Raw genomic sequence first — 27,874 nt, forward strand, 5'->3', positions numbered from 1 at the left:
TCTTAAATAAACATAATGAACATGTGCCAATACTATATGTTGTACACTTGCTAGGTCCATAAATTCAAACAAAGTATACCAGACACAGATGAGAAAATTACTATTTTTTTTAAAGAATTCTTTTTTCTTTTTTTATTTTTTGGTTTAAAAAGAATCTTACGTCAGGCTGGCTTCAAACCCATCATGTAGCTAAGGATGAACCTTGAACTTCTGATGCTATTACTCCCACCTCTAAGGTGATGGGGCAAGTATATGCCAACACACCTAGTTACAAGGTGCTGGGGATTAAGCCCGGGACTATGCATGCCAGACAATTGCTCTTTCAGTGGAACTAATGCCTACCCCCACGACTTAAATGCAAATGTGTCTGTACATGTGTACACAAACGCACACATGACATCAGAGGAGGATGACGGTGTCCTGCTGTTACTCTGCCTCAATCACTTGAGACGGTCTCTCACTGAACCTGAATCCACGATGGCAGCGAACTGCAGTCTGTCCACCTGCCCCACAGTGCTGGGGATAAAATGTGCACAGCCACGCTTGGCTTTTCACGTGAGTTCTGAGAATTTGCACTCAGGGACTCATGGTTGGCAGCAAGCACTCTCACGTAGAGTCACTGCCAAGTGACCCCACCCACCCCAGAACACATGTAGTGTACACCTAACGTTGCTAGGTAAAATATCTATGGGCAAAATTTAGTCACAATTCACATTTTACTCAGTGAGAGAATACAAAAAATTTTAAGTGGCAGCTGAAAATATCAAGACATGTGAAAAATTCTGTTTATCATCTAGAATAAAGTATACATTTAAAAATGGTATACACTAACTTTTACCCTAAACTTCCTATCTTTGGGGGTAGGGAACAGGTATGAGTAATGCCCACAAGGGCCAGGTTGAAATTTATTAGTTCAAATGTTCATTCCCCCATCTGCTTCCAGAATAGCTGGGACTAACATGTATGCCACCATGCCTGGCTTACCTCTTATTCTGATTCAAACAATTTCCCATAAAAATAATGCTTCATAGTAAACTCACCATCATCTGTGAGCAGGGTGCTGGGAGAATGAACTTCATGTCTGGCTTCTGAACTATCTCAAAGTGTTACTCTGGAATTATACCCCTGACTGCATTTCTTGGGTTAATATTGCAATGGTATACCTCAACATCATTAGGGGACAATATGGTATAGAGGAAATTTACAGTTAAAAAAACCATCACAAATCTTATAAAGAATGAGAAAGCAAGTTAAGAAGTAAAAATCTATAAATACTTACAGGGCTGAAGAGATTTCAGGGTTTGATAAGTACTTCACAATCATGAGGCCCAGAGTACAGAGCTTATTGCCCATGTAACAAGAGAAGCAGACAGCACACTCCTGTAAGCCCATCTCTAAGGTCGGCAGAGACTGAAGGATCCCTGGCTCTTTCTGGCTTCCAACCTAAACTAACCTAGATAATTTGAACCCCAGGTTTGGAAAGAGACCCTGCCTCAAAGGAATAGAAGGACCCTGATAGAGGACACCTGACACCCTCTTCTGGCATCCATGCATACACACAAAGTCCATGTACCTGTAAGTACATGTACCAGTACACACATGCATGCACACACACTCATGCATTAAATAAACAAAACGTAATAATCTAGAAGCATTTGAAATAATATTCCGATATCAAGTGCCTAACAGGGCCTCTGGTAAGGAGAATGGGCTGTTCTCAGAGACAATTGAAACAAAGGTTCTTATGCCCCCAAACCATAATGGCTGTAGGTCAATAGAAAGTAATGCATCAGAGACGAGGACAATGCTGAATGCTCTTGCTTACATGTGGAAATTACAGTTACTCTCATAGAAGGAGAGGGTAGAAGAGCAATGAGCAAGAGGCCAGGGAGAATGCAGGGAGAAGGATGGAGAGAGGATGGTAGGTACTAGGGTGCCTCTGGACGGCTGAGTAACTTCTGGTCCCCAGTGCAGCAGGGACACTAAACTGAACATTCAACACAGATATCAGAGAGGACTTTGAGTGCTCCTGACACAAAACAGTGACAAACAGCTACATAATGGATCAGAACTAATGATGCATAAACGTATTAAAACGTCACACTGTATCTCATAAATACACATGACTATTATGTGGCACGTAAAACATGCACTTCAGGAAAATTTATAAACACAAAGGGGAAGAGAGGAAGGGATGGCACTATTAGCTCTAAGGAGATCAGGAGAGGAGGAGAAGCTGGTTGGGAATGGTCTCTTGGAGACACTTGAATGCACTCTGACCATGAGCAAGACTCAGGTGTCCACTAGTGGGTGAGGTGGGACCTGGGAGCAGGATGGGAGTCTCAGAAATATGTCACTTCATGAACAAGTGAATATGTACTCAGAATCATGTGTGTGTGCATGCAAATAGTCATGGGCTTCGGCTCACCTTTCCTCCTTCTAACCAGTTTTCTTCACAGAAAGCCTTGGAATTGGCTCTGTCTGTGGAGATGACACTTGGCAGCTGGAGGACTGGCCTTGCTGTGGAGCAGGGTCTGGAGGATGAGGGCAGTATCCCGCTGCTTCAGCAGGAGCTTCCAGTACTCGGTGTCAAGAGAAAAGGGCTTCCCAGGAGTCTGTTGAGGGCTCTGCATCAGCACCCAAAGCTGTCTGGGAAAACTGAGAAAAAAATATCCTGCTCACACTTTGGGCAATATGTTTGCTTTCATTTCATTTTCTGGGGATCAAACCCATGCCCTTACATATGCTAGGCAAGTGGTCTAATACTGAGCCACACCCCAGTTGCCTGGCAAAGACTTTGAATAGCATTAACTTAAATGAAAGCAACAGAGACGTCATTTTACAGATTTAATACTTGACTGGAGGAGATGGACACTCGGGACATTTAGAAGAGGTCCTGTGGTAATAAGTCAGGCTCAGGCGGTGTGCATCTTAAAGAGTCTTCTGGTCTAATGTGTATATATTTCACACTTTCTTTATCCATTCTTCCATTGAAGGGCATCTAGGTTGTTTCCAGGTTCTGGCTATTACAAATAATGCTGCTATGAACATAGTTGTACAAATGCTTTTGTAGTATGATAGAGCATCTCTTGGGTATATTCCCAAGAGTGGTATTGCTGGATCCTGGGATAGGTTGATTCCGAATTTCCTGAGAAACCGCCACACTGATTTCCAAAGTGGTTTGCACTCTACATCCTCTCCAGCAAAGGCTATCAGTGTTTTTTTTTTTTTTTTTTTTTTTTTTATTTTAGCCATTCTGACAGGTGTAAGATGGTATCTCAAAGTTGTTTTGATTTGCACTTCCCTGATCGCTAAAGAGGTTGAGCATGACCTTAAGTGTCTTTTGGATTTGAACTTTGTACTACTCAGCGATAAAAAACAATGACATCTTGAACTTTGCATGCAAATGGATGGAAATAGAAAACACTATTCTGAGTGAGGTAACCCAGACCCAAAAAGATGAATTTGGTATGTACTCACTCATCAGTGGATTCTAGACATAAATAAAGGCTAGTGAGCCTATAATTCCTGATCCTAGAGAAGCTAAATAAGAAGTTGAACCCAAAGGAAAACATATAGTTATCCTCCTGGATATTGGAAGTAGACTAGATTGCCAGGCAAAAATTGGGATCTTGGGGGTGGTGGTGGGGTGGCGGTAAGGGGTGATGGGGAGATGTGGAGAGAAAAGTGAGGAGGGGAGGATGGGGAGACCCTGGGGGAATGGGATGGTTAGGATGGAGGAAGGGTGGATAGGGGTGCAGGGAAGAAGATATCTTAATTAAGGGAGCCATTTTATGGTTAGCAAGAGACTTCACCCTAGAGGGGTTCCCAGGTATCCATGGAGATGTCCCCAGCTAGTTCCTTGGGCAGCTGAGGAAAGGGAGCCTGAAATGGCCCTTTCCCATAGCCACACTGATGAATATCTTGCATATCACCATAGAAGCTTCATCTGGCGATGAAGAGATGAAGAGATGGAGATAGAGACAGAGACCCACACTGGAGCGCAGGGCTGAGCTCCCAGCGCCCAAATGAGGAGCTGAAGGAGGGAGAACATGAGCAAGGAAGTCAGGACCACGAGGAGTGCGCCCACACTCTGAGACAGTGGAGCTGGTCTAATGGGAGCTCACCAAGGCCAGCTCGACTGGGACTGAAAAAGCATGGGATCAAAACGGATTCTCTGAACGTGGCTGACAATGAAGGCTGACTGAGAAGCCAAGAACAATGGCACTGGGTTTTGATCCTACTGCATGTACTGGCTTTGGGGGAGCCTAGTCTGTTTAGATGCGCACCTTCCTGGACCTGGATGGAGGGGGTTGACCTTGGACTTCCTGCAGGGAAGGGAACCCTGACTGCTCCTTGGACTGGAAAGGGAGGGGGAGGGGAGTTAAGGGAGGTGGAGAGAAATGGGAGGTGAGAAGGAGGCGGAAATTTTTAATAATAATAATAATAATAATAATAATGAGTCTTCTGGTCTCTGACATGCAAGGGCTGCTCTGCTTAGGACGTTGACAGGATGTACCAGCTAACTTGATCACTGTAAACACCTCAATCTGGTACACTTTGCCCATAACTTCCAGGACTGACGAAGTTTACAGTAAACCACTACAGACCCACTCGGGTGTCTGGTAAAGTGCTCGTTCATCTGACTCAGTGCCGGGTGTGTAAGAGGAGGATGATGGAGAAAATCATGGGATGGCAAAACCTGAATAAACCCAAGAAGCGGTCCAGTGTGGCCCTGACCTCTTCGTGAGGAATGCACCACTATCCATTACCTGTTATTTCAAGTTCCTCACACACCCCACATTCTAGATGCTCCAGGGCACTGCAAGTTATCTACCCAGGCATGGAAAGGCCCATCAGCCAACAGAGTGCCACCACAAGCTGCCCACTCACTCTCTTATCTGTAGAACTGCTGGACATCTGGGCAGCAACAGAATGCCCAACGTGTGCAGACAGCAGGGCAGCTCCATTGTTCTCCGACTGAATACAGGCCATGCGCATCTGCTGCCACCAAGGGGACACAGACTGAGAATCCCATGTCTCATCAATGGCCACTGCACAGACAAGAAGAAAAGCAGAAGGTAAAATCTTACCCTGTCTGTTTGGGGGTGTAATTCGTGGGTTTCATCCTTTACGTTTAAACTAAATCCCTCAAAGATGCACCTGCTATTTCTAAATGCACTAGAAAATTAATATCATGTGCCAACTGGGTTTTTATCAACTTGACACAAGCTAGAGTCATCTGAGAGAAAAGAGCTCAGTCTGTAGGCAAGCCTGTACAGCATTTTTGTGATTAGTGGTTGATGGCAGAGGACCCAGCACACTGAGGGTGGGGCCACCCCTAGGTAGGTGGTTCTGCGGTGTATAAGAAAGCAGGGTAAGCAAGGAGAGCAAGCCGGTAGGCTACACTCCTCCAGTCTCTGCTTCAGTTCTGTCTCCAGGAGTTGAAGTTCACTGACCTCCTCAGTGACCCCTGGAATTAGAAGAAAAAATAAACCCTTTCCTTCTCAAGTTGTTTCTGATCATTGTCTTTATCACAGCAATAAAAACCCTAAGACACTGCAACTGATTTTATTTAGAACATTTGTCTTTCATTCCTCTATATTGTTCGTCATGCTATTTCTTGAATCAATACCAAACTCTTGGGTTGTTTGTTTGTTTTGTTTTTTGGGGGAGGGGGAGGGGGTGGTTGTTGTTATTGTTTTGAGACGGGGTATCTCTGTGTATCAGCTCTGACTGTCTTGGAACTCACTCTGTAGATTAGGCTGGCCTCGAATTCAGAGATCTGTCTGCCTCTGCCTCCTGAGTGCTGGGATTAAAGGTATGTGCCACCACTGCCAGGCCCCAAACTCTTATTTGAAGTATTTACATCATTACCAAAAAGAAATAATGGGGAAGATATATACCTTTAGAGAACATTTTTATTGTTTTCTTTATATGTATGGGGTTTTTGTTTGCATGTATATCTGTGTACCACATGTATGTCTGGAGCCCATAGAAGCCACAAGAGGGCAATAGGTCCCCTGGAAGTGGAGTTACAGACAGTTGTGAGCCACCATGTGGGTGCTGGGAATGAACCTAGCTCCTCTAGAAGAGCAATGAGTGTTCTTAAACACGAAGACACTTCTCCTACCAAAATCCATTTCCCAATGAAGTTACATCTTCCGACAGCAGAATTCTACTGTCCTGTATGAGAGAAATCACAACTGCACAGCAAGTTTCTGACCAGTGCATGAAGACTTCTACAGCAATACTGTCACAGAGCCAAGGATGCAAACCCAAGCCTCGTGTGTACAAAGGATCCTCCTAGCTTCATGCCCACTGAAACCTTTTCTACATTGTAGTCTGCCTTTGTGTGGTATTTCAAACACAGCGTTTTGTTTCAGGAAACCCTGAGAACACAGGCCCACGAAACACACCGCATCCTACCTTTCATCTTGCTCAGTAGGGACAGCATGGTATGAAGACAGCAGACAGACTGTGGTTTGTCCAGAATATCTTTTTCCTTCGAAAGCCAAACACTTAGGAGCAGAGACTAAAATAAAATTAAAATATCTTTCAGCCTAAATAATATTTAACAAAGGGGAGATTCTACAGTTTCCTACCGTGTGCGTGTGTACATGCTGACGCAGCTATCTGGCTGGGTGCTTGCTCTACCATGCAATGTGGGATCACACTGAGGTCCACCTAAGAGATTCTCAACATCTGCTGGGCACCTGACTCCCACCCCCACCTCCTCTTAGGTTACATATTCTGTCTTCCAATCTAAGCCACAGTTAAGGAGAACACTGCCAGGAAGGAAACCAGTGTGACATTCGCCTGCTGGGTAAAGTGCTAGACACAGGTACTGAAAGGAGACATAGGGAGAGGCTTTGTTGCTTTTGCTTTGGCCAAAGACACAGGGACACGGTGGAGGGGAACAAGTATAAGCCACCAAATTCCTATTCTAGAATTCCTAACAAGTTCTGAAATACACACTGTAAACAAAACCACTTTAAGATTTGTGCAGCTTATTTGATGAAAATTTGAAGAGAACAGTGTCACCTCTGTGAGTGCTGGTTTCTATGCAGCACCTTGGCTACTTATATAATTGCAGCAGCTTTACATGGGAAGAGCTCTGAAAGCAGTTGGTTTAAATGTATTATTAGTTCACAGTACGTTCAGAAAGGGAGGGAGAGGAGCTGAAGGCGCCGTGTGCAGGAGAGGAGTTTACACATGACATGAGATGGCTCAGGACTAGGAACCACATACAGCGCTGGCATTATATTACCTCATCTGACTTAACAACAACCCCTGTAGCAGGAACAGCCACGCACATTTCAGAAACAGTGGACAGAGTCCGTAACTTCCAGCACCATGCACATACAAAGTTAGAAATTTAGTCTACAACTAACTTGGATATTCTCATTTCTTTCTTTAAAAAGGTTTAAATCTGCAAATGTATGTAACTTTTACATTTATGAAATCACTCACTTGCTTTCTCTCTTTAATGTGAAATCACTTTCTCCGCCTTTCCCATTCACGTTTCTTTCCTGTTCAGCTCCTTCCTAGCTTAGCCTACACAAGAACTTTAAAAACTCCAACTCTGCCCTCATTCTCCTCACGCTCATAAAGCAGTGGCAAATGCTAATAGCCGCATAAACCATCTACTCTTCTGTCACTGGCTGATGTGATGGAAGGGGCTTACAGAACTAAGATCATATTCTAGCATGGTACTTCTACCATTGGTGACCAAGCACACTGCTGAGTCCCTAAAAATGTCTTACCCTGAGTATAAAGGGTCTCCGCTCTGCTTTAGACTACCCCCAACTTCACACAACCGTTATTTATAACCAACAAACTTGTTCTCAGCCAGAGAACCATCTCGTTGTTTCCTGCCTGTGTGCATGTGCTGGGAAGCAAAGGGAAGCACTCACTACCTTCAGGCTCGTCATTCTGCTGCTCCTAGATGCACCTATTGGTTGTTATAAAACGTGTGACCAGAGTTTACCAGGACAGCATGTCTGCAGCTAAATGATGGTATATGGCTGTCACCCTGCACTTATGAGGCAGAAGCAGGGGGGTCCTGAGTTCCAGACCTGTCTATACTACACTGCAAGACTCTCTCACTCCATCCTGCCCCCACAAAGAAAGAAACAAACAAAATGTATCATGCTTTTAAATATACTTAAAAGATTTAAAGTCTCTCCAAGTTAGGTTTATGCCTCCGTTAACAAAAAAAGTTCAAGATGCCAATTGAAGTGGCAAGCCAAGATTACTTGCGATGAAGACAGCTAGGCTAAACACACTAATAGCTTGTCTTCAAACTGTGACCTCCTCCACTTTCCTTCCCACTGACCCCACCCATACCTACAGCAAATTCTGAACAAAGGCAAAACTGTCTCCTCAGTTCTCCCTGTGCCAGTATACTCCATCTCTCACCCAAAGCTGGCCTTTGTTCACACACTAAAATGGTTCTCTTTTTAAAAATAATCTTAAAATTTCCTAACAGCTAAGCTTTTTTCAAATGTGGATTAGTACAAAATACAGATGAGTTCTCATCAAGACCACAACAACATAAATTTAGAAACACAACAGAAAAATACTTTAAACTTCAGGGACAATGAAAATAGAAAGGACCGTGAGGGAACCTTCATCTGGCGATGGATGGAGATAGAGACAAAGCCACACATTGGAGCACCGCACTGAGCTTCCAAGGTCCAAATGAGGAGCAGAAGGAGGGAAAACATGAGCAAGGAAGTCTGGACCACAAGGGGTCCCCCCATCCACTGAGATGGTGGGGCTGATCTATTCGGAGCTCACCAAGCCCAGCTGGACTAGGACTGAAAAAGCATGGGATAAAACCGGACTCCCTAAACATGGCGGACAATGAGGGCTGCTGAGAAGCCAAGGACAATGACACTGGATTTGGATCCTACTACCCATACTGGCTTTGGGGGGGCCTGGCCTGTTTGGATGCTCACCTTCCTGGACCTGGATGGAGGGGGAGGAACTTGGACTTCCCACAGGGCAGGGAACCCTTACTGCTCTCTGGATAGGAGAGGGAGGGGGAGTGGAAAGGAGAGAAGGGTAAATGGGAGGCGGGGAGGAGGCGGAAATTTTTAATAAAAAAAAAAGGAACACATGCTGATACCCTCAACAGAAAAGTAACTACCAAGTGAACACAAAGGAGGACAGTCCAAGCCAGCAAAGTGTAGGAATGCACCATGCATGATCTGAACATGACAGCATGAATCCACACATATGAACTATCCTATTCCACATATAAACAGATAGTCAAGAGATAATACCGGGGTAACTGATTAGGAGCAGCACAGACTATAAAATTTAGTGAACGCTTTCATTCTATTAGTTAATACCTAAGAAGGAAACAGAAATCCCATGGTTCCAATGCTCACACTTTTACATCAGCACCCTTAATGCTTTCCTCCTGAACTCAAAGGACGAAGGACTGCCAAGACACCATCTCTGAGTCTCGCCTTTCTACACAGAGCACTACTGGTCAGTCTTTCACCTGAGCTGCATTTTCTAGTCTGCTATAACTGTTCTGAAAACACAAACATGCTAACACAGCTATACAGTAACTAAACTGAATGTAAACGCCTGGAAACAAATACATCTAGACAGCCTCTCTTCCTCTCCCTCCACAGCACCAGGGACGACTGACCCCAGGGCCTTTGCACATTCCAGGCATTCACCTTACTATGGAACTGATTCCCTAGCCTTCATTTTGCTTTTTAAATTTTGGGACAGGGCCTTATTGAGTTAAGTAAGCTGGCCTGAATATCCACAGCCCAGGCAGCCCTGAAATTTGTGGTCCTGCTTCCTCTCCCTGAGAAGATGGTATTATAGCATACTATGTTTTCACACCTACCTGAAATTCCTTCTTAAATTAATTTTTTTCTTTCCTTCCTCCACCCTGCTGCCCTGACTCCTCTCTCCACTGTGAACTCCTCTTTTTATGTTTTGCCATGAGAGAATATCTCACTGTATAGTCCAGGCTAGTCTCAAACTCATGGCCATCTTGCCTCAGCTTCCTGAGTTGCTAAGATTACATGCATGCACTTTCATGAATATAATTCTAATAAAGTGGTTATGTATAATGTGTTAAATGGAAATGCAGACAATGTGTGTATGCATTTTTGTTCTGTTCTGTTTTGTTTTCCAAGACACACAGTGTAGTCCTGGCTATCTTGGACCTCACTTTGGAGACCATGCTGGCATCGAACTCAGAGATTTGCTTGCTTCTGCCTTGACTTGTGTGGGTGGGAGCCTTATCATGCAGTTGTAGTGTGAATAGTTCTGATCAGTCATCGCTACAAGCAAGAGAACAAAGTACCAGAACAAGACCCCTGGTCATTATGCTATTTCACAAAGGTTACACAGAAGCCAGCTTGTATCTTTTGTTTGTTTGTTTTCCGAGACAATGTTTCTCTTTGTCCTAAGCTGTCCAGGAACTAGTTCTTGTAGACCATACTGGCCTCGAACTCAGAGATCAGCCTGCCTCTGCCTCACAACTGCTTGGATTAAAGGTGTGTGCCACCACCGCCTGGCTAGTTTGTATCTTTTTAAAATTGGCCTTTTCCCACTTTCTATATTTTCCTTAAAAGTTTCTCAGTGGTTCACTGTTTTTATTATTGCAAAGTACACAATAAAGAAAGTATGCTTAAAACTTCACTTACTAAAACACATTTGCTTACTGATATCCATGTGTAATTTTAACTGTCTTATCTCCTGAGGTGCATGCTTTCACAGACTAGCAGAAAGAACCCATCTTTGAAGGACTTCTAAATGTTCAATAAAACTCCACACGAACATAATGAGTAAGCTCACAGGGGTAGGATGTCCAAACGCTGGCTAAAACCTGAGCTGTGTGCTGTGTGAATGTGTGCACGAGCAGGAGGCAGTAAGGAAGGAGCGCTGAGGATGATGAGTAACTTCCTTCCACTTTGTATTTTAGTTTTCTCATTGGATGACTCTTCTGTTTCACATGTGTGTAAAGAGTCTATTCTCCAATATTTAAAACTGGAAAACATTGACAATATTATACACGTTTTAGAGAAGTTTGTTTTTTAAGATCTCTTTCTTTCTAATGTAACAACCAATGAACAAAATCACCTGTTAGGTTCTATATTTATTTAAGGCCGAAAATCTATGATAACATAATCTTAATATGGAAATTACAATTTTCTTTGATCATTTCAGGTTTTTTATGCATGTTCTTGACATGCTAAAGACAATGATTTGAAACTTAACATGTCTATGTAACTTTTGCAGAGGATTCAGTAAGAAACCCTTACCAGTAACTGCTGAGGACTAAGTCCGGCAGACTCCAGAGTGTGACACATATCCTCCGTGGAGCTTTCTCCATGCAAACACTTCCAAAAAAAGAAACTGCCTAGTGAAACATACAAACAAGCATGTTACTGACAATGGATGTTCAGATTAATAATCTTACTTAAGTGCAAACTGGAATCAGAGAACAGTAGGACAGCATGAAAGAAGATGATTTGTTGGTGTTTTGTTTTGTTTGCCAGGGGTTCTCTCTACATAGACCTTGGAAATCACCATGTAGACCAGGCCAGCTTCAAACTCTCAGAGACCCCTTTGCCTCTGCCTCCCGATTGCTGGGGTTATAGGTCTCAACACCGAAAGAAAAGAACTTAGGGTCTGAGTGAATTTAATTAATTGATTTAGGAGAACAGAAGGCAAATCATTATACCTTAACACTGTCTCTTGTGTGCATTGTGCATGCATGTGTACGGGTGGAGGTTAGGGGTCAATGTCGGAAGTCTCTTCAAATGCTCCCCACTTTTTCTGAAATAAATTGCTCACTGGACATGCAGTTCATTAGCTAGGCAAGATGAGGTGACCAGAGAGTCCTGGGGATCCTCTTCTCTATGTCTCTCCAGGGATAGGATTATAGGCAGATGCCACCATGCCTGGCTTTTTACATAGGTGCTGTGATTTCAAACTATGGTCCCTAAGTTTGCACGGTAATCACTTTACTGACTGAGCCATCTCTTCAGCTCCAATACTTCCTTTGTAGAAGGCTTATAACACAATTAAATTCGTGTGACATGGTATGTGGGTACCCAGAATACATTGCTGACCACAATGAATCATTTGGTCATTGTATTTCAAACAAAAGCAAACACCGAGCTGCTGTACACTTGCACTAGGACTTCTGTAGGAGAGTGAGGGCACTCGGAGCAGATTACCGGATGTTACCTACCTAGAGCAACATACTCCTCCTCGCTTATCTTCTTTATGCTCAGTGCATCCTTCTCATACTCTAGATATTCGAGGAAGGTCTTGACGGGCAGCACCCCGTCTGCATCCTCAGAAAACCGGACAGTGGTCTTGGTGTTTTCTTGTTTGTACTTCTCTAATAAGGCCCGGAGCTTCACAAGCTCCTTATCGTCCAATCTCAGCAACACAGCCAAGTCCTTCAAAAGTAAGAGTAGGCCATGTCTCTATGAATTGCTACAAAAGCTAGCCCCTTATTGGATCTGAGAGTCAAGGTAGTTGAGCAATGGTGACTTTAAAAATTAGTATGAACTATAACAGAGGTAATGTACTGTTAGAATTTTTTTCTTTTTCTTTTTTCTTATCCCAACTACAAAATACTCTGGGGGAGATGCATTATAATTTAAAGTATATAATATTGCACAAACAGCCAAAAGGTTAATTAAACTAAAATAATTATAAAGAGAAAACCCCATCCCATAAAAAAAAATTAGTATTCTCTCCAACCTACCCGCTTCACTGAAGGTTTGATGTGAGGTGCCCACCACTCACAGCGCCCATCAAGATCCCTTTAAACCACCAGAGGATGCACCAGCACATAGAATACCAGAATTCTATCTGTGACACACTGGGTCTCTGTGTGGCCCTTACTGAGAACCAGGCTGAAAGTCTTCAGGAAGGAGGTCCTTCCTCAGCAGAGGGCTGAGGAGAAGCAGGCCTGCAGATGACTGTGAGTACTCACTTCTGCTCAGCATCTCACAGAGCTCACAGCTGGCTTGTGCCCTAGCTATGGGAGTCAAGGTAGGTAGTTGCTTGCAGCAGGTATCCAACCAGGCAACACCCAGAAGGACCTGAAAGTGGGCCTTCTTCTTGGGAAGGGGAAGAAATACAAGAGCAGACTCTTACAGTGGCACAGCTGGGCTAAGGACTTGGGTGCATCTGACATGGGAAAGCTCTCCAGCGCTTTTTCAGAACATCTTTTTAAAAGTCGCCGGTGGTGGCAAGAGTGGGAATGGCCCCACAGGCTCACAGATTTGAATTCTTAGTTTTCAATTGGTGACTGTTGGGGAAGTCTAGGAGGTGTGGCCCTGTTGAAGGTATGCTACTGGAGGTGGCCTTTGAGGTTTCGAAAGCCCAGCCAAGCCCAGTCTCCTCTGCCTGTAGCCTGTGGATCAGGATGCAAGCTCTCAGCCCCACACCTGCCTGTATGCTGCCTGCCATGATAAAGATGGACTAACTAACCCTCTGAAACTGTAAACCAAGCCCCTAATTAAATATTTTCTTTTATAAGAGTTGTCTTGGTGATGGTGTCTCTTCAAAAATAGGACAGTGACAAAGACATCACCTTAAAAATATGTCAAGAAAATTTAAGGAGTCTAAGAGTTAAGATGAATTAACAATGAGATTTAATAGTTTTGTATTTTTACAAAATATAAATTTGGTAATATAAACTAAGCATCAAGAAATAGAAAAGAGGCCTGACAGAAAAAAATATACCTTTAAGTTCTTAAAAACAACAGCAAATCTACCCTAAACCTTTAATTTTATACTTTTTACTCAAAAAAAGTTTAAGAATTGAAAATACTCAAAGGAATGATTGTGCATAATACTAACATTTGTGGTTACTTACGTTATCAGAGAACGGTGTGTCTGAGTGAAAATCAACAGAATTTAACTGGCTGACAGATTCGTAAAGATGTAGTAACTTCAGCTGATTGGCACAGAACTGCAGCAGTCCTTCATCCACAGACTCAAGCTCTACAGGAGAGGAAAACATATTAGATATATGTAGCAGACTCATAAAAAGACTGTCATGATCTCTTAAATATAATTCCTTAGCGGGTTAAATACTGATATTAACCTATCATAGATTTTGAAAGTATAGAGAATTTTCCATTCCAGTAAGTAACAAATCTAACTTTCAAGTGAAATAATGTTTTCTAATAAGGGGAGAAGAGGTACAGAGCAAGAGTAGGAAATCTTTGAGTGCACTTTGTGTGTGTGTTTTTGTAAGTCTGTGTGCGCACATGTGTGTGCATGTTTGAGACAGGGTTTCTCTGTGTAGCCCTGACTATCCTAGACCCTCTGTAGAACAGGCTGGCCTTGAAATCTGAGATCGGCCTGCCTCTGCCTCCAAGTACTGGGATTAAAGTGCACCACCACCGCCCAGTCTGTGGCACTTCTATTTAAAGAAATGTGTCGATACTCAACTTCATCCCAGCACAATGCACTTGCTGTGCTCACCTGAAAATGTACAAGGATGCCTAGCTCTGCTTATTAGCAAGGGGGTCAAAGACAAGGAGGATGTTCGGTTTTGACCAATTGGGGATTGTGACGAATGTATCTTTCAGACAGCCTGGCGAAAAGACCTAAAGTAGAAGCTCACTAATATCCTCCAATAATTAGGTTTATTTTGTTCATGAGGCATACTTCTGCATGATAATTTAAATATTTCTCACTAATGTAAAACAGATAAATATTCTCTAAAAAGGCAGATTTTGGAAACTTGAATAACTCTTACTTAAGACAGAGTAACAGGAAACACTTATGTTCTCACAGCTATAATAAACAGCATATAAAACTCTTCAGAATTTTTAGGACTCCCATTTGTCAATCAAACTTGATATTGAGATTTGCTTTTTAATTTTGGTTTTGTTATCTGGCTTATTTTCTACATGATACCCAATCTTTTGTTAACGCTCTCAAGGGATGTGGGACTTTACAAGCATGATACACATTTAAATGAGCTGTTTCCACTAAAGTATGAGCTCTAAGAAGGTCACTGTTTACCAAGAGTTAGCTTTTTGTGTCTATTGAAAACATCAAAATGAAAACAACCTCAAAGTTAGATACTTTATGACCTAAAGGAACTTAATATCAGGCTTTTAAAAATTTTTTTAAGCCATTGTAGCCTGGCTTAAACATGACTAGGTATAAATGTAATCAAATATAAATCTAGTTTTATGTATTACTGTTAGGAAAAATTCACAAGTAGATGATCTAGATTCAACCTACTGCACACCACAACTTAACTAATACTAAAAATTTTAAGCCATTTTATTTTCAAGCTCAACTGAGTAGAATATGTAGTTAAAACAATCACAGTTTCCAATGTGATTCCTTTCCGACAAGTTGAAACAAACAGAAGCCAGTCCCAAAGCTCAGTGCCCCTAATCCAGTCACAGGCTGTGAATTCTGGAACTCCATCCTCTGTCCATCAGAGAAAAGGGCGAGCCTGGCAGATGCTCTCCACTAACAGAACATCACTTTGAAGGACAAATATTCCTGATAATTACCCCAGTCAGAAAATACTCCTTAAGAATGTCCTCAGTAGAAATCTTTCTTTTCCCAGGAGGCAAGGCAAAAGCCAAAGCCAGCAAAAGAACCTGCTTGGGTTTTGTTGTTGTTTATTTTATAAGACTGGGTCTTCTGAGCCTTTGGACTCAGGCACATCTCCCTCTGTATCCTGAGAGCTGAGATTAAAGACGTGCACCACGGTCCCCAGCGCTACTTGGGTTTTACACACCATCAGCTCAACACCCTCATCCCAATGGCTTTCACAATGTTCTGCAACCCTGTCAAAACAATAGCTTCTCATCATTCTTTTAAAATTTTTATACTGGCCGGGCGGTGGTGGCGCACGCCTTTAATCCCTGCACCCGGGAGGCGGATCTCTGAGTTCGAGGCCAGCCTGGTCTACAAGAGCTAGTTCCAGGACAGGCTCTAGAAACTACAGGGAAACCCTGTCTCGAAAAACCAAAAAAAAAAAAAAAAAAATATATATATATATTGTTAATTAATTTAATTCTTTGGCCCACAATTTTATTTTTTAATATTTAAAACATCACTTTTATTATTTATTTAAGAATTTGATACATGCAAACACGGACAAAAAACTTCCTAAAAACAGTTAATATATTGAGACAGCTGAGTTGAAAATCAAGTGTGAATATTAGATGGGAAATCTTTTCAAGTTTTCAAGTATTAAGTGTATATATGGAGTAAGTACCCTATTTTATATCTACCTGCCTATCCTCCTATCAGTCATCTCTATATTACTATGTGAAAGCATCATATGTCCCACAAAAAAATATACAATCTGAAGTGAAATCATAACACTATCTATTACCTTGATTTTTTAAAGTGTCCATTAAAGTCTGAGTAACGTTTCTAAGGCAGGAAAATGACAAACGCTCACTGGCCAAAATGCTTTCCAGAGCCTAGGAGAAAGAGTGAGTAATTCTAGTGATTATACAGAAACAAACTCGCTTTCATTTTATACACAGACCTAGATCTCTGTAATCCCAATTCAATGCATACACCTGAGAATTCAAGTTACATCAAAGTAATCCTCTGTCCAGTCTGAGAATGAAACAGAGGACAACTGCTGGCTCACACAGTGGCCCCACAACATGGAGAGGACAGCCATTCTCCAACGGAAAGTCTGAACTGGCCTCCGCCAGGAATGAATGAGAAGCGGAGGTAAGCGGCATGTCGTTATAAAAGCTGATGACTTCATGACCGCTTGCTGCATGTGCACATGGCAGACTGCCATTTCCACCACGGCTAGCTAGACGCAGCACTCACTCGACGCTCCCCACTCTCAGCCCTCCAGATGTTTAAACATCTCCATCCACAGGTTTTTAAATGCCTCATCAAGGAGGCGGGAACAGTTAAAGTTCATACTTATCCTTTTACATTGGCATATTAAATTAGATGTTAACTAATGAGACACATGGTTTAAAAACCCTAACCCTAAGTTGGCTGTGGTAGGGCACAGGACTCCAAGCACTTGGAAGGTAGAGGTAAGCCGATACCTGTCAGTTCTGTGTAAGCCAGAGCTACATAGTAAGACCCTGTCCAAAAATAAATAAGGGAGACTAAAGATAAATATCGGTCTCAGAGCACAATGACTTCTGTGTTTGAGGGGTGAAATGGGCGTTATGAGGCCACCATCACAGCACAGAGCAGAGCAGAACCCAGGGTAAACGCGATCCTCTTCCATCCTGTCAGCAAGGCAGGCTGCTGGCCGAGCACCTTCTCCCCATCACTGCACTCAGCTTCCTAAAGCCTTCACTGGACTCTGCCTTTCCTCTAGTGTTGGAAGGCGACAGAAATTTTAATATTTTCTAGCATTTTACATAAGATCCAAGCTTTTGTGTATGACTTGATGGGAGAGAAAAGAGACTCCTTCGGAAGACAATGTGCCCTGCCATCGTCCCAGCTCTGTGATGGACGGTAAGGATGATGACATCACAGAGAGAATTCTGGGCACATCTTTCTCTACTTGGTTCACTAAACCCTCTCAGCCATGTTCAATAACTGAGGTGTATGTCCTGAGGAAAATGAAAACTACGTGCTCGGTGGAATGGGAAATTAGAGTAAAAATCACAGAGACTTTCTTGCTCTACAATAAAACGAACATTTTAAAATGACTCCAACAGAAATCACTCCTCCCCAGTTTCTCCCACGCATGCAGTGAGATAATATACACACTGGTCTCTGCCCGTGGTCTCTGGCATATCGCTCCTCTCTAATTTCTAACAGTAATTTCCTGAGTGACAGGGGCTAGAAGAATCTGTTCTAGAGATTCTAGAAGAATCTGTTGTGGCCCCCGCTCCTGGAACAGGTATGCTAAACCCCTATAGACAGAGAAGCTGGGAGAATGTTCTGTTGTAACGTTTACTGCTCGCCCCCAGATTCCTGACACAGAACTCCTGAGACCTTTGTAGCTCCTTGGGAGAGAACACAAATACCTTCTGCTTTAGTGAGGCAGTCTCACGATGGGGCTAGTTACCATGGCAAACAGCCAGGAGCTTAGAGAACTATAATTTTTAGCCCCACTCCTAACCTCTGGGGAGGAGAAGCACTTAAAAATAAGTTGACCAATAATAGCCAATGATACAATCAATCATGCTCAAGTAATGAAACCTCCATAAACTCTTGAAGGATAGAGGTTCTGGAGCCTCTTATTGTGCTAGGCTTTATAACTCCTGGAGGGGACAGGGAGGCCACACCCCCTGTCCACAAACACTGCCCTCTGCACCTAGCTAGTCATCAGTATTCTTTACAATATCTGTTTCGACAGACAAATACAAGAAGTCCCTGAGTTCCGGGAGTCACCTTAGCAAACAAAGCAAAGGACAGGTGACACATAATCCATAGGAGGTTGGAAGCTGAAAACACATCAAGATGCTTCGGAGGAGCTGCACAGAAATGGAGTATTAGAAAGAGGAATACAAAGTTTATCAGGGACTGAGAGGGATACACTTCAGAGTTTGTGTAAGCTTCTATTTCTTAAGGTAGTAGTCGCACATCTATATTTTTGTAATTATTTTTCCATTATTACAGATTTATGCATGGGTGTGTGTGTATGTATAAAGCACATGGAATCACATATATGTTAAGATTTTTTTTTCCAAAAAGAGACAACAGACACTCCTACATGGAAGGATATGAAAATAAATTTTTCTCAGGATCAAGTGATATATCAGTTTCTCAGAAGGAAATTTCATTTATTATACACACTTACTTGTCTCTTGGTTGCAGGGTACTTAATATCAAGGATCAACTCCTTTATTTCTGTTTCAAATGAATCTATAATGAGAAAATCAGATTGGAATTTTCAATTTAGTAAAGAAAGATGTTTATGAAAGAAAATGAGCTAATGCACTCTCTGCCATTCTAAAGGATTCACAGGTTCCTGTAGTGATATTTCATTTGTATTTTAATAAATAAAGCTTGCCTGAAGATCAGAGAGTAATCAGCCCCACTGGTCAGCCTTACAGAGCAGGCAGTGGTGACACAAACCTTCAATCCCAGTAGCCACACTAGTTTGCCATAGAAACCAGGCAGGAGTGTTGTATGCCTTTAATCCCATCCCTAGAGAGGAATATAAAACAGGAGGACATAGCCCTCAGTCACAGTCTCATTCTGAAGATTCCTGGAGGCAAGGTCACCATTTCAGACTGAGGTAGAGGTAAAAGCCTGCAGCTGGAATTTTTTAATCATGCTACATGTTCCCTCACATTATCATTTTACCGAGAAGTTTTAATCAACCCACTATCAGCAGTTCTCAACCTGTGGGTCATGACCCCTTTGAGGAATGGCATGACGCTTTCACAGGGGTCGCATATCAGGTATTTACATCACATATCAAAATTACAGTTATGAGGTAGTAATGAAAATAATTTTCTGATTGAGGGTCACCACACATGAGGAGCTATATTAAAGGGTTGCAGATTAGGAAGGTTGAGAGCCACTGCCCTCCCCAAGCACTGAGAGAAGATGTCATGTCCCTCATCTCATCCGGGAAGAGTGCAGACAGCTCAGGACAGTCCAGTGCTTTGCTGCACTCAATGACATTATGTTTTTATCAGAGGCACCTACCAGGCCCGGGTGACCTTGATCTTAGCAGGGCTGCCAGTTTCTTCACCAAGTGCAGGTCCTTGGCTCTCTCACTCTTCTTGTCACTGAAATAACAAACACAACTCATTATACAATGTGCATTGTGTTCTTCCTAATCCTGAAATAACAAACACAACTCATTATACAATGTGCATTTGTGTTCTTCCTAATCCTGATGCAATCCAACCCAGGCATTTGTGTTGTTCTAGTCGATATGCTTCCTATTTAACCTCAAAGGGATCATCTAGTGATAAAAATAAACCACAAAACACTAACTATAAAACAAGCAAGCAAACACCCCAAGCAGACACAAAGCCACTCTTACCTCAGTGCTAAATGGAAAGGCACATTGACCGTTTTTACACTTGCAGACACCGGGTCAACAAGACAGATCTGGTAAGTCTGAGGCTGCCAACTCTGACTTGTCACGTTGTTTAAGCCCATTATTTTGTAGCCAGGATACAGCAGCCTAAGGCAATCACATACCAGTGGGAGATTATCATCAACAGACAGCTCTGACTGCACCTAAGCTTCATGAACTTCGGGGAATCTGCTGGGCAAATACACACTGATGCCAGAAAGCTGGGTAAGGCGGAACTACCTCAGACGGAGGAGAGGTCTACTTCCTTCAAAGGAAACTGTACAAACACACTCAGTCTGCAGCCCAATGGCAAATAAAGCATGGGCCTTGCTCAACATCATCACTGGGAAACTGCTGGGCTTTTCCTTTGGGGTCTTCACTGATGTGGAAAGTACTTCTGTATATGTGTTGCTTTTACTGGTTAATAAATAAAGCTGCTTTGGCCTATGGCAGAGCAAAATATACCCAGGCTGGAAGAAATATATAGAGAGAGAGTAGGCAGAGTCAAAGAGATGCCATGTAGCTGCCAAAGGAGACAGCCATCCTGAACGTTTCCAGTAAGTCACAGTCTCATGGCAATATACAGATTAATAGAAATGGTTTGATTTTAGATGTAAGAGCTAGCTAGGAATATGCCTAAGCTGTTCGCCAAGCAGTGCTGTAATTAATATAGTTTCTGTATGATTATCTGGGTTTGAGTGGCTGGGAAATGAACGAGCAGTCTCTTTACACTTCAAAACATAAGCAAAAGACAAATGGCCAGAGCAGCTTACCTGCAGTGCTTGCCCACATTGAAAGCTCCCACCCTTGGTCCTTGCTGTGTGTTCCACACTTCCAAAATACCCCTTCGTGGCGCATAGATCACAAGGAACTGAGCTACTCGACTGGGACCTTGAGTATTTCCAAAGGGGGAAAACTCCCCCTTTTCTGGTACTCGTTCATGGAGGTCCTCTACAATCTGAATCCATCCAATTTGTGCATCTCGATACCCTTGTAAACAGAGAGAGGTCGCTAGTCAGTTTACTCATCTGGGCTCAAAAGCAGCTCCTCATGCACTTCTGACTATTTAAGGGGAAGGCATGCCAGAGAAGTATATCAACTTTCTATCATTAGAGATCTTAAACTGAAGAGATAAGAAAATATAATAACCTCTCACCAAAACATCAAATTTTAATATTTCACCATGTATATTTGCTTCAGATCACTCTTCTCTTTAAAAAGAAAATACTGCAGATATCATCAAAGCTACTTGAGTCCATCCCTGCCTTGTCTCCCACTCCCTCCCTTCCCTCTCTTTCTTCCCTTAAAACAAAAGATCTGGGAGAGTACTAGTTTGGCCAGCTAAAATATAAGCTGTCCTCCCGCTGCCCAAGCTCCGTGGTGGTACGGAAGATGGAAAGCAGATGGCAGAGCAGCATAAAGAAAATGCTAAGAACAGATGCTGTCTTGTTTGGGGTGATCCTCTTATAACTAACACACTTGGGAAGGACACGTGACTGAAGTGGCTGCAAAATGAGGCAACAACGCAAGCAGCAACAGTGGCCTTAGTGGTGAAAGGAATGTGGCAGGGACAAGAAACTGGCAATGACAGAACTGAAAGTAGGTGCAGGAGGAAGAGGTTAAATGTTGTGGAATATTAGTTTTAGATGTGTCTCATTCATTTGTTTAATGATGCAAAGATGTGTTGCATGCTTTTCTGCTGCATTTGTTTAGCTCTGTAAAGCTGTGCTACTTTGCCTGCCTAAAACACCTGATGGTCTAAAAAAGAGCCGAGTGGTCAACAGCCAGAAGAGAGTAATAGGTGGGGCTGATGGGCAGAGAGAATAAATAGGAGAAAATCTAGGTAAAAGTGAGGAGCAAGGAAGGGAGGAGAAGAGGATGCCAGGGGCCAGGAACCCAGCCAGCCACAGAGTAAAAAGGAAAGAAAGATATACAGAATAAAGAACGGTAAAAAAGCCTAGAGGCAAAACTTAGTTAAAGAGAAACGGGAATATTTAAATTAGAAAAAACGGATTCGAAACAAGCCAAGCTAAGGCCCGGCATTCATAAGCAAGAATAAGTCTCTGTATATTTATTTGGGAGGTGGAAGGCGAACTCCCAAAGAGTAAAAATAAAAGAATTAACCATAGTTAAAAGTGTCTATGATGAATTGGAGGTATAGTTCAGTGGGAGTATATGCAGGGTACTGGGTCCAAAACCTAGCACCACAAACAACAACAAACCCAAACTAACCAGACAAAAGCCACTGCTTTAACTGATGATGTTCCAATTAAGTGCCGGCCAAGTGTTGTTGACCTGAGTTGACATTAAAAAGAAAAACCACAGAGTCCTAAATACTGTTACTAACCAAGGTGAAGAAGATAAAGTTGCTCAACTACTGGGGTAAGATTGAGGCAACTTTTCCTCCACTGCTGTAGGGAAGTACCTTTCCACATCCGTATTGCAATTCCTCGAGCGACATCCAACAAGATAACTCTGCCAAAATCATCTGTGACTGCTGCCAGGGTGTTACAAGGAGACAGGCATATGCTTTCTCCATGGCGTCTAGAATCCGGAAGTCCAAATCTGTCATTAAAAAATTAAAAAAAACCCTAAAATCACAAAGTTAGTAATGTAAAATAACAAAATTCACAAATAAAATAGACTATATCTATATCTTTGTGTGTGTGTGTGTGTGTGTTTTTCGAGACAGGGTTTCTCTGTGTAGCTTTGGAGCTTGTTCTGGAACTCACTCTGTAGACCAGGCCTATCAAGAAGAAAAGCAACTTTATAACCTGTTTGTTTAGAGAGTAATGAATGCAAACCTACAAACCTCAAAAAATTGATTTTACTAACAGCTAACTAGTCAGCTTTCTCCAGGTGAAGAACATCGAGCTTGAGTTTTACTTTTACTTTGTGGTATTTTATGTTAGGTAATAAGCAACAATTAAAAAGAAAGCCAAAATCAAGCCCTCTCTTCCCAAAAATAAAGTAACAACAACACCCACTAGTCACAGATGCACCGCTATGCTCTAGAGTAAACAAGGAAGAGTTATCCTCTATCAAGGAACTCATTTTCTGGTTGAAAAAGAATTCCCCATGAGGAGTAATTCTCAGAAGACGGCTGAGTCAGGGAGTCAGGGAATCAGGAAATCAACTATAGCCCCAAGCGCTGCTTGAAGCACTGGAGGAGAGAACCGGCTGACTTGCCTCACAGCTAAGGGAGTAGCTGGCTCCATCTTGGGCTTCTGCTTCTGGACGGTCTCTTCTTCGTGCTTGCTTTTCCAACCAAGCCAACCACTAAAGGGAAGGGAGACAAATAAATGAAATAAACTAGCAGACACTAGTCCAAAGTCTAGGCACAATCAAGGCAGACCCCGTCAGAGCAGTTAAGATGCAGCTTCCTTACCTGGCAGCACTAAAGAGAGCAGACGTCAGTTTACTGGCGACCGCGAGCGCGACATGAGACAACAGCGGCTGAGTGCTTCCCTGCAAGACAGGCGTGCGGAGAAGACTGAGGGGGCCTGACTTCTCAAGGAGCCTTGCAGAAAAGTGCAAGTTGCAAAGTCTCTGTGGCAGCAGCTCTTTTTGGAGGCATCAGCCTCAGGAGCAGCAACAAGACTGAGCAAGGCCAGGATTTACACATAAATCCTTTGGCCTCAGCAAAGCAAACTAACACACAGCCCGAAGCAAGGGCTTCCTGTTGTGTCCGGCTGTTGCTGGCCTAGAACCAATCTTTAGGGTTTCTTCCTTTAAACTGTGCTTAATGAAAAGCAAAGAGGCCAATAAGACAATGCACACACAATTAGCTTTCCCCCTTCCTTTTTTTTTTTAAAGCAAATATATATTTGTGTAAAAGTAAAAAGACAGTTCAGCCCACCCAGAGAAGGCTACTTTTTAAGTGACAAGTGTTGCGAAATGTAACAATGAACTTTTCTCTATTTTAAGAACCAATTTTCAAAGCTTATAGCAACTGTAACTGGAGCGTGCTCTGTCTCAACAGTTCTTCATTTATCCTAATCCCTGGTGGGTGGACATAATTAACAATCTGCAGCTCCACCAATATTTAAACAAAATGTAGCCAGCAAAACCTTAGGATTACCAAGACAAAAAATTATTGGTTTTACCTCGGATTTTTGTTTCACACACACACACACACACACACACACACACACACACACACACACACACACACACACACATGTACGCACGCACATGCAGGTAGTGGCAAGCTGAGAGCAAGGTCTCATGTCACCCAGGCTAGCTTCAAACTTGCTATGTAGCAGAGGATGACCTTGAATTTCTGATCTTCTACCTCCAAATTACAGAAGTGCACTACCATGCCTCCTATATGTTGCTGGAGATCAAACTCGGGCTTCAGGCAAGCTAAGCAAGTAGTCTACCAACTGAAGTACACCCCAATGCTTTACCTTGATTTTAAGGGCTTTTCAGTTAATCTAAATAATTTAGAAGAACCTTGGACTGGTGGCATGGCACAATGGGTAAAGTACATGCAGCATAAGCCTCATGACCCGAGTTCAATCCCCAGAATCCACATAGAGAAGCCAGATGCAGCAGTGTAATCCCCGCATTCCCACGGGGAGATGGGAGGGGGAACCGGAAGCTTGTCTCGGCCAGCTACAAGGTAGAGGAGCAAACTTCCAAGCATTGTCCTGACTCTCACACACACATCACATAAACACATCTATACACAATAATTTCTTTAATTATAAAAAAATTCAGAAGAAACTTGTGATCAATTTTAGCTTCAGATAAAAAGCTTAGAATTTTAAACTTCATCTTTCTAAGGTTATGTTACCATATCTAATTTTTAGGCAAATTAAAAAATTCAGAGTAGCTGTACTCACGATGGAACTCGTACCTCTAGAGCATAGAAGAAGCCAGTGAAGGGACTGGACCCTACAGTGATATACTGAGACATGGCAGGTGGGCTGTTTTTAATTGTTGCATTAATCCCCCCTATAACGGAAGCAGTCTTCATCTGATCAAAAGGTGACAGAGTCATAATACCTTATAATTAAAAGAAAAAGAGACAAGAACCACAGTTGGAATATATTACAATGAGTTCACTTAAGTGATTATTTTTACTTCTGTTCTAAATGCTATTGAGTTAGTTTTATTTCAAAACTACAAAATACACATTTGAAAGTGCTGATAAATATTATAAGCATCAACCTGAATTGCAAGCATGGCTGTTTTTTTTTAATCTCCATTACTTTAAGGACCCCTTGCAATGATATTCCTATTTTAGCAACTGTTCCAACCTACTAATCTTATTTTTTCCTTTATTTATCAAGAAACACTTGGGCTCCTTTCTGTTATCATCCAGCTTAGATCCATGTTCCATGACAGCCCTTCCTACAAGCCCTTATACTAATCTTGCTCCACAGGCCCGTCCTCCAGAGTAAATCTTAACCTTGGAATGCCTGAAGTTTCTGCTCTGGAAAGAAACAGCTATTGACAGGAGCCCCACCCCAGCCCCACTGTCCTTGCACTTCCCTAACTCCCAATCCTTTGCGACCCCTTTGCTCAACACAGCAGACTGTCTGGTACTAACGTCCCAGGCAGCTGTGGCTGGCCTGATCTCTGCAACAATACCAACCTGTTCTTCTTCTACCCTACACACTGTATGTACACTGGCAGCTCAATCTAGATGAATGATGTCTTTTGTCACAAGTGTTGGAACTGTGCTTCATGCATAAAGGTGACACAGCTCACTGAGGACCCTCTTCCTCTTCCATCCTTTCCAAAGCTATGAGGCCACTTAAAAATTTCATATTCATTGTTTTCATTAAGAATGATGTAAATCTTTTTGTGGCTGAGAACTATAATTCTATTTGCTAAACTGAGATTTTCCCATTTGGGGTATAATCTTGTCGTTGCATGTTTTCTTTAAACACAAGTCCTTTCCATTCTGTGAAACACACTGATTTCCTCTGCACATAAATCCCCATAAAGTCAAGCTTGCTAGACCACTTCCACTTCTACTTCAGTACCCACGAGGCCTCCTTGACAGTGCGACAAGTGAACAGGGGCCTGCACTGAGTGAGGGAAAAACCACATGGTTAGGCGGTACTGTTTCCGGCAGGGGAGCAGCAATTACAACGTTTTTCAAAAGACCCTTGGGTGCTCTGAGGAGCCAGAGTGACAAAACTGGACACAGTGAGAGACCGGCTGGGAGACAGGGCCAAGCAGCACCTGGGCAACTGGGAGGGACTGAGGAAGAGGGGGGAGGATGTAAGAAGAGTGAGAAAAATGCAGCAAGTGTGAGGAAGGAATAAAGAATTTAACACTGGAGGTCAAGTCTGGCCATCTGTGAAAGTGTTCAGAAAAGGAACTGGTCAGCACTGGAGAGGAGAGTGGAGATGGTGTAATTTGTTCTTATTTGTTACTTTTGACAATAGGAAGTGGACACATTTACTGTGAAACAAACCCACCCCAGTCTGACTTCTGTTCTTCCCTATCCCCTCCAACTGCTCAAGTCAATAGAGAGCTCCAAGATGCCAAATCCAGTGCTCCGTGCTGTCTCCAGTGCTGGTGTTTAATCCAGTGGTCCCCGCTGTCTCCAGTGCTGGTGTTTAATCCAGTGGTCCGCACTGTCTCCAGTGCTGGTGTTTAATCCAGTGGTCCGCGCTGTCTCCAGTGCTGGTGTTTAATCCAGTGGTCCCCGCTGTCTCCAGTGCTGGTGTTTAATTCAGTGGTCCCCGCTGTCTCCAGTGCTGGTGTTTAATCCAGTGGTCCCCGCTGTCTCCAGTGCTGGTGTTTCACAGTCCCCCAGCCATTTGTACCTGCAGTCCCGACAGCCTCTGACCCCAGATGACACGCTCGCCTGCCTGCTCCATGCCCTCCTAGAATGTGCTTTTGCCGGAAGTCACCATGCAAAAACGTAACTCTTGACTTTCCCTCCTTACTTATCTTCCTCATTCTCCTGTCAGTGAACAACCAGCTCCTCCACCCAGCGGCTCACACTACACAGTGAAGAGATCACCTGTGATCCTATCACTTAGGGTGGGCAGGGTGGCTCCTTGGGTCCTCTTCTCTCACTCCTCAAACTCATACCTGGGCAACTGTACAACGTGCTTCATATTACTGCTTCTGCTCTCAGTCCACGACTCTCACAGGCCAGCATTACCAAAAGTACTCCCATGGCTTGGCTCCCTCCTCCACAGCTGCCTCTAAATAGCACTCAAGGGACACTTTCTATTTTTATTTGAGAAAGGGCCTCTCTACAGAGTCCTGGCTGTCTCAGAACCCCAAAATTGAGAATACGATTCAGCTTCGTTATTTTGAGCTCTGTCCTCTCACATCTCCACCCTAGCTTCCTTTAGCACGCTCACTCCGACTGTCAAGCCATGCTGACCTCCCTTGCTTCTCAAAACCTTTCAGGTTTTTGGGGTCCTCAGAACTATATTCATACTGTGCCCTCTGCTAAGAATGCTCTGACTACAAATGTCCTTTCCTGCAGCTGCCCCTTCTCCCCCTTCCTGTCTCAGCCCAGCTGTGCTCTCTGGAGAGGCCTGTTCTTAGCAGTTTGTCTATGCGCCTCCTTTACAACCGTGACTCTCAGCTTTCCTAACACTGAAACCCTTTAACACAGTTCATGGTGCTGTGGTGACCCCAACCATAAAATTATTTCATTGCTACTTCATAACTGTAATTTTGACACTGTTATGAATCAAAATGTAAATATCTGCTATACAAGCTATTTGCTATGCAACCCCTGTGAAGTGGGTCACGACCCACAGGTTGAAAACCACTACTCTAGAGCATAACCCACTACTGAGTTCTTCCACAAAGCCGACCAGTGTTCTAAAGCGCAACAGTTAGTCATTTAGTTGTGTTTATCTCTATCCCAGA

At 43.0% G+C, this 27,874-nt stretch overlaps 1 protein-coding gene across 1 annotated transcript in view; it reads right to left on the minus strand.

Moving 5' to 3' along the window:
• Rab3gap2 (RAB3 GTPase activating non-catalytic protein subunit 2) overlaps nucleotides 1-27,874 on the minus strand; it is a 79,860-nt gene that overhangs the window by 13,602 nt on the left and 38,384 nt on the right. Inside the window, 17 exon segments of the mRNA XM_038349687.2 lie at nucleotides 2,445-2,492; nucleotides 2,495-2,597; nucleotides 2,599-2,658; nucleotides 4,894-5,054; nucleotides 6,430-6,535; nucleotides 11,301-11,398; nucleotides 12,236-12,449; nucleotides 13,880-14,007; nucleotides 16,379-16,469; nucleotides 18,782-18,846; nucleotides 19,639-19,721; nucleotides 19,982-20,125; nucleotides 20,791-21,007; nucleotides 22,443-22,582; nucleotides 23,207-23,296; nucleotides 23,406-23,485; nucleotides 24,879-25,027. Of these exon segments, the coding sequence (XP_038205615.1) occupies nucleotides 2,445-2,492; nucleotides 2,495-2,597; nucleotides 2,599-2,658; nucleotides 4,894-5,054; nucleotides 6,430-6,535; nucleotides 11,301-11,398; nucleotides 12,236-12,449; nucleotides 13,880-14,007; nucleotides 16,379-16,469; nucleotides 18,782-18,846; nucleotides 19,639-19,721; nucleotides 19,982-20,125; nucleotides 20,791-21,007; nucleotides 22,443-22,582; nucleotides 23,207-23,296; nucleotides 23,406-23,485; nucleotides 24,879-25,027 (1,977 nt within the window).

Source organism: Arvicola amphibius, chromosome 12 (assembly GCF_903992535.2).
Source record: "Arvicola amphibius chromosome 12, mArvAmp1.2, whole genome shotgun sequence".
Taxonomy (NCBI): domain Eukaryota; kingdom Metazoa; phylum Chordata; class Mammalia; order Rodentia; family Cricetidae; genus Arvicola; species Arvicola amphibius.